This window comes from Lampetra planeri, chromosome 46, assembly GCF_965212315.1.
Source record: "Lampetra planeri chromosome 46, kcLamPlan1.2.h2, whole genome shotgun sequence".
In the NCBI taxonomy this organism is placed as follows: domain Eukaryota; kingdom Metazoa; phylum Chordata; class Hyperoartia; order Petromyzontiformes; family Petromyzontidae; genus Lampetra; species Lampetra planeri.
This window is the reverse complement of record NC_136152.1, coordinates 3,166,936-3,188,134: the sequence shown is the minus strand read 5'-3', so window position 1 is coordinate 3,188,134 and position 21,199 is coordinate 3,166,936. Positions and strand designations below refer to the sequence as shown.

The 21,199-nt window shown below is 45.5% G+C and overlaps 1 protein-coding gene across 2 annotated transcripts in view; it reads right to left on the bottom strand.

The window, feature by feature from the left end:
• LOC144733321 (choline transporter-like protein 1) overlaps positions 1-21,199 on the bottom strand; it is a 71,269-nt gene that overhangs the window by 29,828 nt on the left and 20,242 nt on the right. For both annotated transcript variants that reach the window (XM_078615158.1, XM_078615159.1), the window contains exons 3-7: positions 16,562-16,704; positions 14,642-14,778; positions 10,630-10,720; positions 4,897-5,060; positions 2,845-2,934 (exon numbers count right to left, since the gene is read on the bottom strand). In XM_078615158.1, coding sequence (XP_078471284.1) covers positions 2,845-2,934; positions 4,897-5,060; positions 10,630-10,720; positions 14,642-14,778; positions 16,562-16,704 — 625 coding nt within the window. The remainder of the gene's footprint in view (positions 1-2,844; positions 2,935-4,896; positions 5,061-10,629; positions 10,721-14,641; positions 14,779-16,561; positions 16,705-21,199) is intronic.

Genomic DNA, 21,199 nt, shown 5'->3' with positions numbered 1-21,199 from the left:
AGTAGGGAAAAGGAGCAGAAACGGTGGATCGTGCACAAGGAGACAGGGGGGAACGGTGAGCAATAGGAGAGATTTGAGAGCGGAAGCGAGGCACGGTGAGGCAAGGCCATGGAGAGATTTAAATACCAGCTCAAACAAACGGTGATGCGCGCTCGTATACACTCACAAGTTTGCTTTCACTTCGGCAAAAGTTTATAAAGCCGGTAAAAAGAAGTGTAAGTCATCCCTCTAGCGCTGTGACTCCTACCTAAAAGTGCTGTCACAATCTGTCCTGGAAAAAGAGGTTTATATATTATTTTATTTATGTGGCAGGGTTCAATGGATACAGCAATGCTCTGACAATCACTGCCTGGGGGCGGCTGCTGCTATGGGTACAGCGGTAACAGCTCACACCCCGGGGCAGCGCTCAGATCCGATGTGTCCAATTACACGAGTATTTGGACGTATTGGGGGTACGCCGGTGCAACGTAACACACCGGTCCTCGTAACGCAGTCTGACGATGTTGCCGTTGCCCTTGAGTGAGCTGCAGACTCTCCATCAGAAGTTGCACTTAAGATTCGGCAGCCGCTTTCCCCATTCGAATGTGCGACGCCGCGAGTGGTAATCTCTTGATGCCGCCATCCGCCAACATAAATGACTCCGGGAATGAATCGAGGAACCGTCCCTACCAAGTCTCGGGCAAGAGGAGTCTAATCTGCCTTTGGAGCACAGAGCCAGCCAATCGTCATCATGGCTGGAGGCTGCTATACGGCAACAGACTGCAAAGCTTCCTCGTGTGTTTAGCTGCTCATAACCGTTCTTCTTCCGACTGTTTCGACATCACGAGAACTGATTTTGTGACGCACCATCACCACGCAAGATTTTCTGATCGGGGCTGCGAATTGCGGGGAAAATAAAAAATTGTTGCACAAAAAGTGTTTTTTCTTTTTTATATATACCGCACACCACCGGTGTAGAACCGCCAACACGTTCACTTGCCCCAACACCCTCGTGGATGTTTCCCATCGTCAGTGGCCACTCTGTGAAGCCTACAAAACATCAAATCTGATCCATGTACTCCGGAAAAGTATGCTTATGAACATATGTATAATAAAAACAACACAATACAGTGGTCCGTTGATCGATTAACGATATTTCGATAAACGATCTTCCTCCCAAAGGGGTCCAGCCTCACTGTTTCTCTTCACGATAAGTTTACGGTATCACGCGGGCCCCGTCAATTTCGGCCAATCGCACCTTGGCCAATCAGTGACGCCATTTAAGCCAAAAATCTTCTTAGCCGAGAGTAAGAACTTGTATTTGATGCTCCATTGATTCATTATTTATCCATGTTTTTTTTTATTAACATTAAAGCTTTAATGTTCTTATAACGTATATTTATTAAAATTGCATGTCTGAATATTATAAACTCTGTTTTTAGGGTGAAAAAGGTCAACGTCTTGGAACAAATTAAGTCTTTAACATGCATTTCCCGTATTCGATTAGCGGTAAATTACCTTAACGATGGTTTTCGTGGAACCAATTAATATCGTTAACCGAGGGAACGCTGTATTGGAGTCTGCGCAACAATCCAGGGTCCTGTTTTGTGTGAACAGCACCTCGTACGATTTTCTTACTCGTTTTAAAATCCTCTCAGTTTTTAATAAATATCATTAATCGATGGGCGCGTAGTCACTTTAAGATGTTTCTTGTTCATGTTTTTGTTTTGCACCCGATTCAAGAGCCGAATGGCTCACAGGGCTATACCAAATAAACTGAATACTGAAATTTCGATTTAAAGCTTTCGTGACTGCAGCGATTCATCTTCTTGGTTCTTTCGGTAAAGTCACGTAGAAGGGAAATAATAAAATATTTTATTATGTTTTATTTTTAGTATTTCCCTTCTACGTGACTTTACCGAAAGAACCAAGAAGATGAAAACTGAAACTCTCGGTAAGCTGCTTTCAGTTGATAACTGGCAAAAAACATCGTGTACTCTCACACACCTTTGGATTTTTATGAGAATATACGTTCGGGAAAGAGCCTCTATATCTAGCATTGAGCCTAGTTTTATCAACTCAGCATTGAGGATTTAGAACACCTCAGCATTGGGCATTAGTCAAGGCATTAGGATCCTATTACAAACCTCATCCTGATTAACTCACTCGGCAAGCAGAAAATAGTTTGGCCTTCATGGGCAGCAAACCCCTGTTCAGTGAGACGTGTTCAGGAAAATGTACTGAACAATTACTCCAAAAGTCAAATCGAATCCTGGATCAAACAGGCAATTGAGCAGGGCAACGTCAGTCTCGTGGGCCTTCAGCTCTGGATGGAAATTCCACGTTGCTCTGAGAGGGGGCCACGCTCTCCCAAGGGTGGAACACTGTCGACTTCACACACAACGGTCGCCGTTTTATTGACCTCACAGCATGTGGGGCGCCCCGTTGGCGAGTTGTTAACTGCCCCGCCTGGTATACAGGAGGCCGTGGGTTCGACCCAAACCGTGACGCTTGCTGTATAATTGGAGTTTGCGGTGTCCCTCTTCCCGTGAACGCGTGGATTTTTACCCTCCCGGTTTTAAAACGCACGTTTACAGTATTTGACTGCGATGACATTTCCACGCAATAAGCCACTCTGGTGAGCTATCATTTGTGACAGCCAGGTGGCTTCTGAAAAAGAGCGATATCCATAGCTCAGTGGACCTTACCTGGTAAAATAAAATAGCATAGGATAGTACATCCGTCGACTGGTATTGGAAGCTTTTTCTCCAAACCACCATCATTGGCAGCATGAGATAACGGACCGGGGGGGGGGGGGGAAGAGAGGTGGTGCGAAACTTCTCTCTCTCTCTGTGCCGTACGTACCGAGCGAGCCCAGGATGAGCAGGATGGTGAGGATCCACACGAGCACCGTGGAGATGTAGCGGATAACCAGCATCATTATGATGGACAGCACTGCCACGCAGACACGACAACGGAGTCAAATGAGGACGCCCTCCACACCATTCCCATTCCGACGAGGTACACGCTTAACGTCGTCAATTTTTTCTTCCGATTCCGTTACGGAAAAGGCCACGCGGGAGGGCGTGTGGCGCAGTTTGGCGCCAGCTATCGTAGAGTCAGCTATTGGCGGTCGTGCCGCTGCGCTTCTCTGCGGTGAGTAACAAAGTCTTACAAACAGCGGCGCTACGGCCTCTCTTAAAATAAAATTAACGCCGGACCGCTTGCGTGTTCCGGGACTCCGCTGTGAACGGGGAACCCCACCCTGCAACTTGCAGATGTCTCTGGAAGGGCAAAGGGTTAAAATCGTCATCACGTGAAACAGCAAATATCGACTTCCGTGCATCTAGAGGATTGAAAACACATTAACCAGCGTCATAATTAGCATTGCCTGACAACTATATATACAGTGGGGGCTGGAGTTTTTTTTTGACTTAATTCAGAACATTTGAACTCACGGGCAATACGTTCCTCACATAATATAGGACCTTCCTGAAAGTCTTGACACTCAGAGAGGTTGTCATGGATGAACAATGAATTAATCATTACCATATTATTAATTAATCATTAGCATATACAATCTATGCTCTTTAACACATTAAGCTGTCCAAGTTGTCCACGATAGAAGTTCAACGTACAAACCTTCAAGAAAGCTCCAGTGCGATATATGCTACGTAAATGACGTGTCAATATCCTGCTGAATATATCACTTGATAATATTAACAGTCTGTAAAATATAGTAAACAACACATACTTAAACGCATTGCAGCACAATTCCTTTTGGCAACAAAACTCACTTAAGACGTATTCTTTGGGTCTTTCGGTAAAGTCACGTAGATGGGTTAAAAGAAAATAAATTATTGAAAATAAATTGTTATTTTCTTTGAACCTATCTACGTGACTTTAACGAAAGACCCAAATAATATGAATTCCTGCAGTCATGAAAGCTTTAAGTCAAGATTCAATTCAGACACCGGCTCTTTTCGAGTTATTAGTGAGAAGTTATTTCTCCCCGGGAGCCAGTCGTGAAAACTTTTTTAATTGGCTTCTTGCAAGTGGCTGCCCTTGAAAAGACACGTGTTTCCGAGCTCCAACAGATACATTTGTGGGAAATGAATGCAGTGTTCCGTCTGGATTGTGTGTCGCAAACTGTGACGTCGATAGAAAATCACCGAGTCCAATGCAGGAGGGATCCTGCATTGGGACGTTTGGCCCATTTAATTTACGAGCGTTTCGTGTTGCTTCTTGTACAAAGTGCAAGTGCTGCGAGATTGCACCACAATTGCTACTGCTCCACGAGCAATTCAGAACATTAACATAACGTTCCACTTATCCCAGAGTGCAATAAATCAGTGAATATGTTTTTGTTCGTAGGAATATATATTTAATCATCATCAGGACAGATGAAACTTCATTACGTCATTATATTTTTCGTGAAATTGTTAAGACCTGGAAGTTGTCCAGCGTCTATTCTAGATTTGAAGCTTTCGTGACTGCAAGGATTCATACTCTTAGGTTTTTTCGGTAAAGTCACGTAGGTAAAAAATTATACAAATAATATAATAATAAATTAAAAGAAATCAATTAAATCACGACGTTTCGGAGGCAACACAAGTCTCCGTCTACTGTATCTTGATACAGTAAATTTAGCTGTGAAGGTCCCACCTGAAGATGGAGACTTGTGTTGCCTCTGAAACGTCGTGATTTAATTGATTAATTTTAATTGATTATTTAATTATTATTTTCACCTACGTGACTTTACCGAAAAAACCTAAGAATATTGTCCAGAGTCCTCGCTCTCGAATGCGATGAACGTTGTTGCCGCGCCGGCCTTCACAGGCGCTCGCTTCACAGCACTCTAAAAGTCTGTCAAGACGACACGGGGGAGACCTTTCTTGTTGTCAAACCGATTCGTACCGAGCGCGAGGAAGCAGAGGCCGATGATGACGTCCTTGCTGTTCATGATGCCGCTGATCACCTTGTGGAAGATGTCATTGCTGTTGATGACGCCGGCCACCGTCTCGGCAAACTTGATGAAGCACGTGATGTTCGTGGGCACGCAGCGGTGCAGCACCGGCTTGCTGCCGACGGCAACCACACACGGGACGGGCAACAACAACGACGCACGTACGTACGTGTGACGGAGGAAATTATTTTGCACCGTACGTAGCCAACCGCGCTAGTTGGAGGTGTGGGGGAAAGACAATAACACTAAACACAAAAGGCAGTTCTAAAGAAATGAGTTTTCAATCTAGATTATTATGAAGTGAAAAGCTCCAGTGACTTCCTAATATCTGACGGAAGAGCGGTTGCAGATGGCCGCAGAAGTGCATTTGAAAGCGCTCGATGCGGTGACCGTCATTGTTGGATGGCCAGCCAAAAGCCAAACAACACCACCAACACACGCACGTTGCGTGCTACCGCCACCCACTACCATTGTTATTTTTTTCCCAGTGAGGCTTCGATGAGTTAGTATCAACTCGTTTTCAGGAGGGCCCAAACCAAGTTTCCACAGCGGTGGAGCAGCGGGGGCAATGTTTCTGTTGCTTCTGCTGCGCACAATCTCAATTGAGCAATTTGCAGGTATCCTTCTAGCATTGTGATGTTGCATTGTATTTTTTTTCCTTAGCCGTGGGGAAGAAACAGCGAGAACCAGATGGGAACCAACGCACAGCAGGGAGAGAACATACAAACACGACACAAAAAGGAGTCGGAGTTGGAAATCTAACGAAGGGGCCTCTTTCTGTGAGGCGCGCCACTCTGCGGGCGTGCCACCCTGTTTAAAGGTCACAGTACAATTCAATTTGTGTTGATAAAGAGTTGATCGGTAAAAACTGCAGCTCCCGGCGCCATACAACAACAGTGGCACTCGTGAATCGTGGCAGCCGGTGACGGGGCGGGGAAGATCAGGAGGTTTATCTTCTTGGTTCTTTCGGTAAAGTCACGTAGAAGGGAAATAATAAAATAATAAAAATAAAACATAATAAAATAATTTGTGTTGATAAAGAGTTATTTTATTATGTTTTATTTTTATTATTTCCCTTCTACGTGACTTTACCGAGAGAACCAAGAAGATGAATCCCTGCAGTCACGAAAGCTTTAAATCGAAATTTAATAGGAGGTTTGTCAAGGCTGTACTTGAGAAGAGGGGCGGGGAATCGACAGCATGGATGGCTGGGAAGGAGCTTCCAGATTATGGGCGCAGTGGAGGAAGAGGGGCGACCAGCAATTGTGTGACGGCTGACCGGGGAGCTTCAACAGAAGGCCTTTGGTTGTTGGAGCGCAGAGTAAGTGAAGGAGCATAACGCTAATCAGTATTTATACCGCAGGAAGAATCCGATGAGCTATGAAGCTCTTTTTCCACAGACGTTCAGTAGGGGCATGGGGTAAATGGTATACTGCAAAGTATAGGAAAGGTAAACAAATAACTATTTAAAAAAATGCAAATAACACTAAAGATTTTTTATCTTACCAGGTAAAGCCCACTGAGCTTGTAGGTTTTTTTTCAGAAGCGACCTGGCCACAAACGATAGCTCAACAACAAAGTGGCTTATCTCGTGGAAACTTACACAGTAAAACCTTGGATTGCGAGCATAATTCGTTCCCGAAACGTGTTTGTAATCCATAGCACTCGTATATCAGTTGTGATCACGTGACGCTCGGCAGACAAAGCTTATACACGTACTACTCGTATTGCAAGGCCTCGCTCGTTAATCAAATGAATATTTATTTTAAAATTTTGCTCGTCTTGCAAAACACTGGCAAACCAAGTAACTCGCAATCCAAGGTTTTACTGTATAGCGGTCAACATCATCTAAATGCATGTTTCTAAATGTAGAGATGAGAAGTAATGAGGGAGACACAGTCCATGGGGGATCTTGAATAGGGTGAGGACAATTCTGTCGGCCATCTCGTGGGACTGGAGACTTTGAGCCAGCGGAGAGATCGGAGCGTGTATTGGTGTGACGTGGCGAGACTTCAAACCAGGAGAAGGCATTGAAAAAGCGTCAACACGGTCGCATAAGTAAAACCATCTCTGCCAAGAATTTATACAACACAACGATCCCCCATCCCAGACGGAATGAATGATGGTCAAATGACTACGCAACAAATCATATTGACTGGTACAATTTGTGAGTTGGCAGCAGCCATTGCTGAATGCTGTGTGGGATTTATAATAATAATGTCCTTAATTCAGGAAAGCCTCTCTGAATTTAAATACTCTTTTTCAGAACGGTCTCGAATTACATGCGGCAAATTCCGTTTTGCGAGCGTCTTGCACGTGGATGCAAACTGGGGTATCAAGACTTCCGCAAAGACGGATTTAAAAATCTACTGCCTCCAGCCACCCTGCAGCCCAGTGGGGTTTTGAGAGTTTGGAGGTTCTACGGCGGATTCACCAATGCTCGCCTCCCAAGTGCTGAGTTACAGGCGCGCGACACCCAGCCCAGATATGAAAGCCGAGGCAACGACAGCACCGGCACTATATTATGTGCAACCGATGACGCGCTGATGCCACAGCACTGAAAATAAAATTAGCAATGCAGAAGCAGATGCACGACATGTAAGCGACGCATGAAATATATAACCCAACCGTAACACAATTTACGACGGATGCGGGGTAATAAAAATAAAACATAATAAAATAATTCTCACGACGTTTCGGCCACAATGCAAGCAGCCGTCCTGAGGTGAAGAACAGGTCTGTCGGAAAGACAGTGTCTGAATGACAGACCTGTTCTTCACCTGAGGACGGCTGCTTGTGTTGTGGCCGAAACGTCGTGAGAATTATTTTATGTTTTATTTTTATTATTTTACTATTTCCCTTCTACGTGACTTTACCGAAAGAACCAAGAAGATGAATCCCTGCAGTCACGAAAGCTTCAAATCGAAATTTTGGACGCGGGGTATTTAATGCAACTGACAGCTTTTCTACAAAGCATTCTGCAGCCTGCGTATCGTGAGATGACAACACACGCCTGTCAAAAAATGAAGGTAGTCAAAATTTCCCCGATAAACGCCGGCCAAAGTTTACATCCTCGGTAGCCGTCGCAATGTTGCCAACTGTCACCGACGACACGCAATGAATGATGTTTTTTACAAAACCATTAAATGCAAATTGGCCGCTGTTGTGACCTTTTACGCTGGCCGCTTATCTCCCCGTGCTGCTAAGCAGGCCGAGCAAAAACAGCCTAAAGAAAATTTGGGAATGTGGCAGAATATTGGCATTAGCCCTTTAATCGCATTTTTCTGCGCGACTGCAAACGGAATGGGGGCGAAAAAAACGAGCGGCACGGCGCGGCGCCCGCTTCCAAAAGCGACGACGGGATTAGGGCCGCTCGGCAAAATTGGCGCGACACGGCGAGCGGGAGATTACCCCGCCGTCAGTGTCAGCGCTAAGTCGAACAAACAAACACTGCTTGCAATACTGCGCCTAATGAATGCACCGCGTGGAATCAAAGCAGAACTGTGGAGTAAGCGTGCTAGCAACGTAACGCAACTGTAATGAGATTACCCAAAGGTGGGTTATCGTTAATCCGAGTTCTTAATTTTTTTTATCAGATTGCATCTATTAAGTACTGCGTTCCACGATTACTTTCATGGAATAGAAATTAGCAAAACAATTTAAAGGAGGAAATTATCTCGCCGACAGCTTGTGATCATTCAAGGATATAGCGCAGTGGTTCTTCACCTTTATGGTTCTCAATCGTTAAATGTATAATGTTAATAAATACGTAGGTTTGACGAAACAAAGTAGTTGTACTTATGTGCCTGTGCTTAGTGTTTTCGATGATTTACTTTCTAAAAAAATCGCACCCCCAGAAAGGGCATCTCGCATCCCCAGGGGGTGCGTGCACCCCAGGCTAAGAACCACTGATATTATAGAGTGATATATGGGCAGCCAATGCATGTGGAGCAAGCTACGAGGTCTACAGTTGTGTTATCTTGCTGTTAAATCTTGGCACATTAAATTGAAGCAACAAAGGAAGGATCACATATCGAATGTGGAATTGTTTTACTTCTAAAATATCAGCTAACCAGTTATCAAAACTTGTTTAAAATTGCAAAAGTCACCTCCCAAATACTGAATTAAACAAATCAAAACATATTGTTGTTTCAACGTGTCAAATGGCAACATTATTGAGAAGCAGAACATTTTAAGACGTAATATTCTGCTGCGAACAACAAACGTTGTGTATTCAAATATTGTAAGTACTTTCCAAAAATTACGTTAACATGAACATTACGTTAAAAATAAAAGTACAATTTATAAGAATGTTATTCATCAAGTTACAGCTGGGTTATCTGATGATAGCAAGGGCTTAATTGTACCAATCTTCGGTTCGAGTGTTCGACGAATCCGACAAGACCAAAAAATAAAAAAAATAAAGTCTCGCCTGTTCCCAAGTGTGCCACTAGATGGGCGGTAATGGGCAGGGCCACGTCACACTGGGCGTGGCTTGTACAAGGAGAGTTTCCTGCCTTCGCAAGGCAACTATGTCGGGGGTGACTGGCGTTTTTTGTTAAAGGGCTCGAGTAATAATCGATCACAATGAAAGCAATCAATTGTGATATTGTAATCGATTAAGCAACTTAAAATCAGCTAAATGCTCTAGCTGTACAATAATCTGAAATCACTGAAGCAAGAGGGCAGGGCTCATCACTGTAGGCAACCCTGAGCCAGCAATGGGAATTTCAAACACGTATTGTGTGGGGGGGGGAGCCAGTCTTTCCAAAGCACATCTGCTGCTGACATTTCACAACCCCAGGAGGAATTGTCGGCCGAGTCAAACCCCAAACCAGCATATGACCTGTCAACCTCTCCAAATGCGAGTGAAGCCACCGCAACCAGAGTGATCTGAAATATCTACAGCAGCACAAAATATAACTATCACTCAAAAGTGTAGACCAAGATGTCTACGTGCCCATGCATTCTACCGTCATGTTTAAATGCGGCCCCATCATCGCCGAGGTCAATACGAAGGTTGACAACCTCGTAGGAGGTCAACAGTGGGGATGTCCTCCGAGCAGACTGGCCCCAGTTATGGGAACGTGCAATTTTAATCGCAGGCTCAGTGGGATACATGACAGAGCGAAGCGCCGCACCCACACATGCCGAAACAGGGTGGGGGCCCCGACCTTATTTTCTTCGTAAATCTCGTCATGATATGTTAACTCCCTCGCCTGGTAGACAGGAGGTCGCAGGTTCAATCCCGACCCTGACGCCTGCTGTATATTTTGAGTTTGCGTGTCTCTCTCTCATCATCATCACGGTGGCTAGGAGATGTTAACTACCTCGCCTGGTATACAGGAGGTCGCGGGTTCAATCCCGACCCCGACGCTTGATGTATATTTTGAGTTTGCTGTGTGTCTCTGTCTCCCCGCGGTCGTGTGGATTTTTCTCCGGGTCCTCCGGTTCTTCCCCTCCACATTTAGAAACATGCGCTTAGAGTATTTGGCTGCTATAAATTTCCACGTAAGCCACTTCGTTGAGATATTATTTGTGGCCAGGTTGCTTGTGAAAAAACTCTGAAAAGCTCAGTGGGCCTTACCTGGTAAAATAAATAGAGTTGAGTTTTAATTGCCGTTCGGCACGACTGTCAGGCGCGAAGAACAGGCGTGGTGATTGCATCCCGGTGGGCTCAATACCTGGCTGGCACCGGCAGCTTGGGACAAGTGCTGCCTGCGAGGATGTCTTTGTAATCGGCAGGCTTCACCGAGTAATCGCAGAGGCTAGAACCTGCGAATAATAAATCACACACGGGAAAAAAAACACTTTCAACGCACACGCCACCGTAAGCACAGAAGTGGCCCACAGAAGGGTGTTCTTAACGCTCGCGTTACGACTCCGTTGCCTTACGTGCCAACGCCGCCTTCGCTTCCATTTTTGTAGACAATCAAGATAAGATCCACCCGCAATGCCGTGCATCACTTGGGAATTTACGGAATAATTATGTGCTTTTGATTTGAATTTTATTTTTATTCTTAAACAGTCAAGGGGGTCCTGGAGTTGGAGCCAGGAAACCTGCCTGAGGCCTCTAAGACATCCGTAACAAGACTCTGGGGTTAAACAGGACTCGTAGCCGACTGATGCTTAAGTGGTGATTAAAATAATACTACCAGGATTACAATCGGGCGGCTATGTCTTTCCCCTCTGCCGATGAGAGGCAGTCGCGATTGGGCTAAATCAGCAAAATCATGTCCCAACGCTGAGGCAGGAAAAACAACAAAGCTTTTGATCAGTCCCCAGCTCCAAAAGAGACCCCCCACCACTAATCTCACACGTACAATTTTGGCAGCGAGGGAAGCTTTATGGCGGCTACTGATGGATGCAGAACAACTCGGCTTTGAGAGCCCGACCGCCCGTGGGCACGGCCCGTGGGCCTCTGTGCACGACAAAAATAGCGCGACTCAAGACAAACGACGATTCTCCAATCCCCAAAGATGCCGGCGAAGGGAGAGCCAGCAGCGGAGGAGGGCAAGAACAGCGCTGCGCCGTGCGATGCCGTGGCTGAAGATGGTGCCCCCCGCAAGCCACGACTAAGCTGTATTTCCACAAATGTTAACTCAATAAAAAAAACGACTTGTGGCTCATGGCCTACGGAAAACACGCACAACCGAACACGGTCTTAAAACTTTCCCTGTCGAATACAAAAAAAGCCGTCTTGGTCCACCTACTGCGTTGAGGAATCAGACACTTCCGCACTGCGTTTGCCTACGAGTAAACCATCCCGTGAACTCCGGTTATCCTCGTAGCGGCGGCTTTTGGCTAACAAAGACGGTCACCGCATCGCGCGCTTTCATGTGCGCGTCTGCAGCCGTCTGGATATTAGGAAGCGCCACTGGAGCTATGCAATTTTAGATTTAAAACTCATTTCTCGAGAACTGCTTTTTAGGTGTTTAGATTGTGGTCCTTCCCCCGCACTTGCAATTAGCGCGGTTGGCTTCGTACAGTGCGAAAGAAGTTGAACAAACATACGTACGACAGAGGGATGACTTGGTGCAAGCCCAAAAAATATAATGGATATACCACTTTTTGTCAAACGCTATAAACACGGACTGACAAAACACATGTATATAATCCCAAACAGTTACATCGCATGCATTTAGGTGTGAGGTTAATTTCTGAGATCTCTCCGTCCGTTCAGTGAAGTGCCATTATTTATTTTTCTTGTCCAACAAAATGTCATGGACAGCCGTAATTTCGCACTGCGTGTGTCGTGCCCATAATGGATCGCGACGTGCGTGCGTGCGTGCGTGCGCATGAACGGAGGGAAATCGTCATCTTTGCACCTACCTTTAAAACCATTCAAAAGTCTAAAGTCAAAGTGATTTATTTCTCAAAGTCTATGTTTCTACTGTATGTTGAAAATGAATTTTCTGTTTTCTGGGACTCCTCCCCACTCTCTCGATTTGTTATTTTTGGTGTAGCAGTCAATCTCTGTTCAAATTTAGAAGTCGCTCAAGAGCCACTCCTCCCCCTCTGCTTCCCCGCATCGACACTGTAACTCTGTGTGTACGTTGACCTTCTTCCGCACCGTACGTAAGCCAATCGTGCTAACCGGAGGTGGGGGGGGATGGACAAGAAACCAAACACAATAATCAGTTCTAAAGAAATTACGTTTTCAATCTAAGCATTGCTCATCTCCTTTTTCCAGCCCTGAGCCAGTGGTTGAAATTCCACATTACTTTAACAGGGTCCGAGTCTTCTGACAATGTGGTACTTGAATAATTGACCCCGCCGCCCCCACCGGAGAGGGATGATAGGCTGAGTCAACCCTCAACCAGAATTTCAACTAAATCCTCTTTATCATTCAGTTCCAAAGTTCCCCTTAGATGCCCCCTTTAGAACTCATCACGGTGAGCTTTACTCTACGAAGCTAATCCCCAGCTCGCTGGAGTTACGTAGAGATCTTCACTGGGCGGTCTTCATCTACGAAGCTCTCAAATCAAAATCAGCTCAGGATTTAAACCGGCCATTCTCCACCAGTGAAAAAAAGAATCCAAGAAAGCCGAGGCAAACCTCCGATTGCCTGCAGACCATACCTAGATTGAGAACTCAGACTGATGCTGCCAAGACCTTCGAGGGTCCTCTCACGCCACTGCCCTCCTCACATCTTAAAATTTAAACAAGTTGAAACTATTTCATTTTCCAAATATTTTTGTATTTTACCAGGTAAGGCCCACTGGGCTATATAGCTATTTTTCAGACGCGACCTGGACACAAGTGATAGCTCAACGAAGCGGCTTATCACGTGGAAATGTATAGCAGCCAAATACTCGAAATGCATGTAGATTCTAAATGTGGAGGGAAAAATTTGAGGACCCGGCGAGAACACCCAAACTCCAAATATACAACAGGCGTCAGGGTAGGGATTGAACCGATGACCTCACCACTGCAAATTTGAGCCCGAACACCACAAAAATAACAGATTGTTATAGGCAGCGGGGCGACATTAGCAGACACCTTTAATTAATAAATAGCCAGTGCAGGCTAGACAATACAGCCAGCAATCACGAACCATTTTTCCACTGGCACACCTGAGCCAGGCGAGCACAGGGCACTCACGGTACACGCGGTTTTCCACTGGCTTCTTTGCAGAATCGAGCCAGAACCAATTATTTTATCATTTCCCTTCAACGTGACTTTACCGAAAGAACCAAGAATATGAATCCCTGCAGTCACGAAAGCTTTAAATCAAAATGTAACAGAACCAATCCGTTAAACTCTGGCCTCACAAGGCAACCCGACTCTGGCTCGGGTCCCAAGCAGCAACCCTTAACGTGCGACGCCGATGCCACACGCTCGTCACGCGTCATGCCAGCGGCACGGCTCGGATTCTGCAGTGGAAAAGCGACGCAGGGCTGGCTCGGGGTTGCTCCGGAACGGTTCATTGGAAGAACCACAGACAGGCTTGGAAGACAGCCAGGTGATAAGACGGCGCCAACAATTTCCCGAGCTCTGCAGTCCTCTTTCTATTAAGATGCTTTCATCCGGAGAAAAACGCACGTGTGTGAGGGGGGGGGGGCAACACTACCCCACAAATATGGAACGGATTATATTAGTCCCCCACTTTGCCTTCTCCTGGCAAGCCAGGGTGTGGCACCTCGACACCCACGGCAAGGGGGCCTCTTCGCAACATGTGTGCGATCCACCAACCCCTGCTGCCTCCACGGTGCTGCATTACAGGCCACGTGCAACGCCACCACCGCTGCCACACGAACCGGAAAGCAGTGACGGGCTGGGGACTAAAAAATCGGACCAGGCATTTGTAAACACACCGGCCTAAATTTGGGCTATTGGAAATCTTTTTTTTACTTCATATTTAGCTAGATTTGTGATGTGACGTATGAGCGCGATTTTGCCGTGCGATCTCATTGGCCCATTTGGGTCGGTCACAAAAAAACAAATGGAGGGGCGTAAATGAACAATGAAGCATAACACACTCGAGGTGATTAAAGAAAAAAATATTAATTCTTTTACTCTAATCACATTTGATATTTCCCCGCACAGACTAGCCCACTGGCCCTCGGAATGGACCGGGGCCCCCAACCAGGAATTTGCCCTACGAACTGCTGCCCTCTGGCCAGTCCCGGACTACCAGAAAGGAGGAACCATGTGACAAGGCGACCGATGCAGCCAACGGCGCGAGGGACTCACTGTTGTTTTCGGCAAAGTGTCGCACTTCCTGCATGGTGGAGAGCTGCCGCTCGGGGCACTGGGATACGCACAGCGACATGGAGCGGAACTTGAGCTTCACGGGGTCCAGGTTGCACGCATCCAGGAAGAATACGAACCTGCAATGCACGCCGGCCAAACGCTCACATCGGGGCCCTTTGCTTCACCACGTCAAGGCAGATGCACCGCACAAAATACATTATTTTGTAGTCGGGATACCAAGGATGTGTCACAGCCTCGACGCTGACCTCACAGCCACGACGCTCACCCACAGCCTCAAGGCACCGTGGTGTCCTTGATTAAACACTTGACAATTTCCTTTGTTTGGCTGTCGGGTGGTGGGAGGGTCTTTTGACACAAATTTGGCCAGATCATGACGTACCCAAACACAACAATCGACAATAAATCCACTCGTAAGGTGGAAGCGAGTCCTACACCGTGCGGTGCATTGTGGGACCTGCTCCACCAGCGCGTGGAATAGGAGTAGTAGTAGTAAAAAAAACCAACACATTGGTGGTGGCAATTCATCTTGGAATGAGGAGCTGGGATTTTTTGGAGGTGAAATGAGCGATTATATTGAAATTAATCTCACCTGTCGAATTGCCGTGAAATGATGTTGCTTTGAAATTAAAGTGAAAAAGTACCCAACTGTTTTTTTTGGGTCGTGTCAACCTCTAATAACATCCTGTTGAGATTAATTCGTTCTTTCCCCCGGTGTTACCTTCATCACGTATGGACAGATAACAAACCGATGGAAAAGTTTATTTCAACTCCAATAAAGCACTAAGGCATTTAAGATGTTTAGTTTATATTTTGTTACCTGCAAGCCTACCAAAGTTTGGAAACTTAATGAGCATTTTAAAATGTTCTGCTACAGCACAATTGTGGGGCCCCACATTGTCCTGGGACGACTTCTCGCTCGTAAAGTCAGACAATACAACATCCTTTATTTCACAGGACACACTCTGCGGAGGACGATATAACACTCGCCAAAAAAGATCCCCCGTATAGCCTTAACAGACTGTAAGGGCAAGTGCCCTTAGCAAGCAGATATCAAAGCCGGCACGGCACACGAAAGGGGTGGGTGGCCAACACCACGCCCGACCACCTTTGTCTCCCCAGTGGCGATGTTTACACATCGCACCAGGGACTCATTTGAGGCTGAGTCGACCTAGGGGAGGCCCAGGACCGGTTCAGATAATTGTTACTCTTGTTGGCTGTGAGCAGGAATCGATCTCAAATCGTAAGGTTCGCTAATGCAGCATGCTAACCGCTACACCGCGTTAAAAAACAACCGCAATTCTCCACTAAGTGGCGTTGACGTCACCACGGCGCTTATGGCAGGCTAGATGCACTTTAAGGCCACGTTAAGTGTTCAACGCCCGCTGGCAGGTCACGGGACAGACCCAGGTGCCATGAGTTGACCACGATAGTACACACACACATAAAAACTCCAGCTGAGACTTCTCCTCAAATTAAAAATCAACAAAACTCTCCCGTAAAAGTAAAAATGAGCCACGGTTGAATATAGCATTCAGGGTTTATGTGCCCGATTAAATCTGAAAATGAAAGTTCACGTGCTGCCATAAAATATGTTCCTAACCTTTAATGATCTAGCACACTTTAAAAATAATTCAGGATGTGCGTCTGTACGCGAAGCATTAGCATTCCTGTTCACGACGTGCAAACGCACATTAATTCCATTTTGCTTTCAGGAAGTTATTTATAAGCATGCAGTTGAATGATTCAAAGATGCCCCACAGAGACGGAGTGTTTGTAAGACATTTCATCAGCTACAAAAAAGTAACTAATATTTTTTTTTTAAACCACTAAAAATTAACCATTTCTACGTGTGATTTTTCTAATTACGCATTATTTTTTACAACAACAACATTCACTCACGGTTTTTCCCGCATATCCTGGCCGGACATGGGGAAGTTCTGGATCGGGGTGTTTTTGGTTCCGCACAGATTTCCATAGCTGTCGTAGCCGTAGATGAGGCGCGAGGCGGCGCCCGTGTAGATGGAAAACGCCGCGACAAAAACCTGCGGAGTGGGGGGACAACGGCGGGACATGACCAAACAGCTGACAGCGGTCGGCGAGGGGAGACGGAGGGTCATTAAGAATCCCCAACCACCACCATCATATTCGTCGTCATCACAATCATCGTCATCACAATCATCGTCATCACAATCATCTAGATTTGAAGTTTTCGTGACTGAAAGGATCCATACTCTTTGGTTCTTTCGGTAAAGTCACGTAGGTGAAAATAATAATAAAATATAAAAAAGTGAGAAACTAAATGAAATCACTTTCACATCAATTTAGTTCACTTTTAAATGGTTATTTTATTATTATTTTATTATCATTTTCACCTGCGTGACTTTACTGAAAGAACCAAAGAGTATCACAATCATCGTCGTCGTCACAATCATCGGCGTCGTCAACTATTTTTACGTCAAGACTCTATCAAGCTGCATGGCGACAGCAATCGGGGTGGTAATAAACGGTTCGATATCCTGGTAGGAGGTAAACACAAGTCCACCGTCGGCATCTTGGATTGTTATCAATGGGTACCGCGGTGTTGGAAGTCAACAGCTTCACGTCATGTGCAGTGGCCGACTGCCACCACAATGAGAATGTGGAATTTCCACCACGAGGCCAGGCCCTCTGAGACGTGGGTAGCACGCCGAGCTCATTTGAATAGGGAGTTAAACTTCTGACTCTTTGTCCAGATCACAACTGTTGATTTTACTCTGACTGTACTACGCTTTCAAGCCAGGTTTCGTGAAAGTGCCTTGATTTGCAGTGGCATTTAGATGTCACACAAGTAGACATTGAATTGAATTGTAAATAAAGCTCAAGTGAAAAGTTGGGCGCGCCTCTTATTAATGAATCAGCTATCGATTTTTCAAAGCGCTCGGCTCGTAATTGGCAGGTTATTAAATCTCAATCGAGGCTTTGCCCGGCCTGCCATCCCTCCAGGATTATTGATCGGCACCTACTGCGTTCTGGCGAAAGTCAACAATGGTTCTGCTTTCGGGGAATGGCTCACTTGAAAGTGTGAAAGCTGCATTCTCACAAGGGGGTATAACCACAGGGCTCCATTTCTCCTGGAATATTTTTAGGGGCCCTCTCAAACCTAAAGTCCATGCACTCCACCCTCCCCTCTCCCACTTCCCCACTGTCGAAATATTTTCTGGACCTCAGTCCCAAGAAAATCGAAAGCTCAAATTGATCCCCTGGGTAAGACAATCCATCCATCCCCTCGATGACTTGATGAATATACAGATTCACGGAAGCGTTTGAATTCAAGAAAGTATTTCTTTGTAACACAGTGGTGGTGGTTGCAGTGGCCACGGGCTGCGGGAGTCATACGAGCTCATTACCATAAGCACACGAATTGAAACAGTTTGCAAAGCAGCTTGCCACACAGCTTTCCGTCAGCGTAATTCATCTCGGCGAAGCAAAAACATTTTTCACAAAGGCACAGCATGGCCATTCACTAATTGCAGAAAGTACACCAGAGTTGGGTCTTCTGAAACTCACAACAATAAATTCACGTGGAAAGTACGTGAGCATCTCGAACATCTGCGCAAATAAGAGCGATTTTGTTGTTCTTCTTGGTTCTTTCGGTAAAGTCACGTAGAAGGGAAGCAATAAAATAATCATTTTATTATGTTTTATTTTTATTATTTTATTGCTTCCCTTCCACGTGACTTTACCGAAAGAACCAAGAAGATGAATCCCTGCAGTCACGAAAGCTTTAAATCGAGATTTTGTTGTTGTTTTCACGATGTTCCCATTGCGCATTTTGAGGAGACCTGCATTGCATCTCAAAGGGACGCGAGGCCAACCACTCTGCACGGCCGCTGGCCACTTCCAGCGGCGCAACAGCCTTCGCACGCGAAGGGCTCACAAGTGCCGTCATCACATCTATCCCTCTATTTATGGATCGAAACAGGAGGATTTCTCCATAAACCTGCCGAGTTTATCAGTTACTCCCGCCATGTACGGTATTTTAATAGTTTTAAGTACTTTGTCAGTTTCAACTCTCGTGTTATTTGATTTGGTTTTGCCCTGTTCATTTGAGCATAACTGCAACCGTTCAATTGCAGAGTTGCTTGAACATGTTTGATGTCACTTCGCAGACTATCACCATCTGACACTTTCTTAGTCTGATTTATGAGCATCTGGATGAGAGGATTTCTGTGTGGGGTGATGGTGTGACTGCATAATACATTGTTTAAATGCATGCCTATACAGGTTACCTACCATATGTCAATGGGGATTACACAGACAATAACATGCACTATTTTAGTGCACACAAACGACAGGAGGTAACAAGAACAATGTGCATGCATAATGTACGTTGATTACCATAGAAATAACCCAACCGGAAATGGATACCCATTGTAATTTATACGCATTCATTAATCCCACCCACCTTCATACGTGAAGGGCTCACAAGTGACGTCATCACATCCATCCCTCTAAATAAGGAACGAAACAGGAGGATTTCTCCACAAATATGTCTGTCCGCCTGATGATGCTAGTTGTAATAACTGGCAAAACGTCGTACTCAGATTGTAAATGTTGTGGATTTGCTCTCCAACACACCGGTGTGCTGTACTAGTGACGAATTGGCACGTTCTGTTTACGTGACAAACCTTACTAATTGCCTGTGTCGGGTGGTGCGGGTTTAACGACATTCATAATCACGTGGTCTAACCCAACAAAACCTATATTATGGATAGGATAGGAAGGTTAAGTTTGAACTTTAATCCATCAGTATCTGATCTTGACAGAAGTAACGCTATTTCGTAGTGTATTTTCGGAGTCACAAGATGATGAAGTGTTGGGTTATTTATTGACAATGTATTACTTGCAACGTGTTTCTCTCCAACACTGTCTGGCAATGCGATATTTAATTCATAACTAATGCTGGCGAAGCAATACGCAGCACATTAAAACGCTGAACTTTTAAATTCGACAGAGATGCGGGATTTAACAATGGCATTTATCCAGCACCCTGACGCGCCTTCCCTGTTGCGAGCCATGATTGATAGTGACGGTAAACATTCATGAAGAAAAAATGCAAACCGGTGGTGCTATGATTGGCAATCTTGACACAGAAGTTGGCTTTCTCTTCAACACCAGCAACTGGAGTCTCGCTTGTCCTATATGGTTAAGAGCTGCACGAAACGGAGATGCCGTTAGGATCTTCCGTTGGGCTCACTCCTACCGACCCCGTTCTCATCTCGCATGCTGCCTCACAATTTGTCCTCTGCCTCAGCGAAAAACACCGTTGACATTGCCAGTCAAACTCTGCTGAAACCGGGCGGTCGCTCCTTCTCCTCTGCTGCGTCTAAGGTCAAGAACCCGTTCTCCATGCCCACCAACACATGCCGAATCACTCCTCTGATAGTCCATACGTAGATGGTTTTTTTCTGTGTCTACGACAGTCAAGATTCGCTCTGCCTGAATGCTATCCCTGTGTCTACTGCACTGTAGTTTAAAAAAAGACTTAAATTCCTACTTCGTGAAGCCTTTTATCAATGTCACTAAGAAAACGCCCTCACTTCCTGGCTAACTTTCTCACTTTGATAATAATCCATTGTCCCTCCTGCTTCTCCTTATACAGCATCACCGATGTGTTCAACTGCCGTTTGAATATAAAAATGTTACTGCAATTGTCCAGGATGTTGCGGGTTTCTGAAGATGTGTTATCTCGGTTTATCCAGGCGAGTAGTCGGGGAGTTACAGCGCAGCTAGGCCTTCCAGGTTCTCCGGGTCCTCCGAGTTTTCCCCCTCCTCATTTGGAATCAACATCACGCGCTTAGAGTATTTGGGTGCTGTGCATTTCCACGTGATGAGTCACTTCGTCGAGATATCATTTGTGGCCAGATCGCTTTTGAAAACTAACCATATGGCAACGTACGGTGCGAAAGTTCAAACATACATAACCTGGGGGGGGGAGGGCAGCTTCATCTATTTATTTTTTGTGATTTGCTTACCTTTCCGATACTTTTCACTGTTATCGTTTTTTTAATGCATTGTTTGTTGTTGTAACTGAATGACCCATCCCTACTGGACATATGTGAAAAAGAGCTTCACAGCTCATCGGATTTCTGCAGGATAAATAAATACTCCGATTCGGAGGTTCAACTCAATCGGCGGATGCCCTTGAACAGATCCTGGGCGGCTCTGAAGACACGATGTCCCGTCGGTCTCTCTCTCACCAAGACTCCATCGATGTTGATTTGGATGCCTGTGAAGTGTGCGGTTAATGACAGGTCTGTTATTTTTGTCTGGCCCACGCAGAGGTTCTGACAGCCTCTGCTGGAATCTGACAATGGTGCTGTGTTTTCTCCACATGCACGAGTCCATCAATTGATGGCTTTCACTTAAAAAAACTTATATTCAATTGCCTCTGCAACTCATCAAATTGTTGCGATAGACAATGCTGGTAGCAGCTTTGCACACACGTGAACATTTTCAATTCGCAAACTTAATTTTGTTCAAAAGTTAATTAGGAGA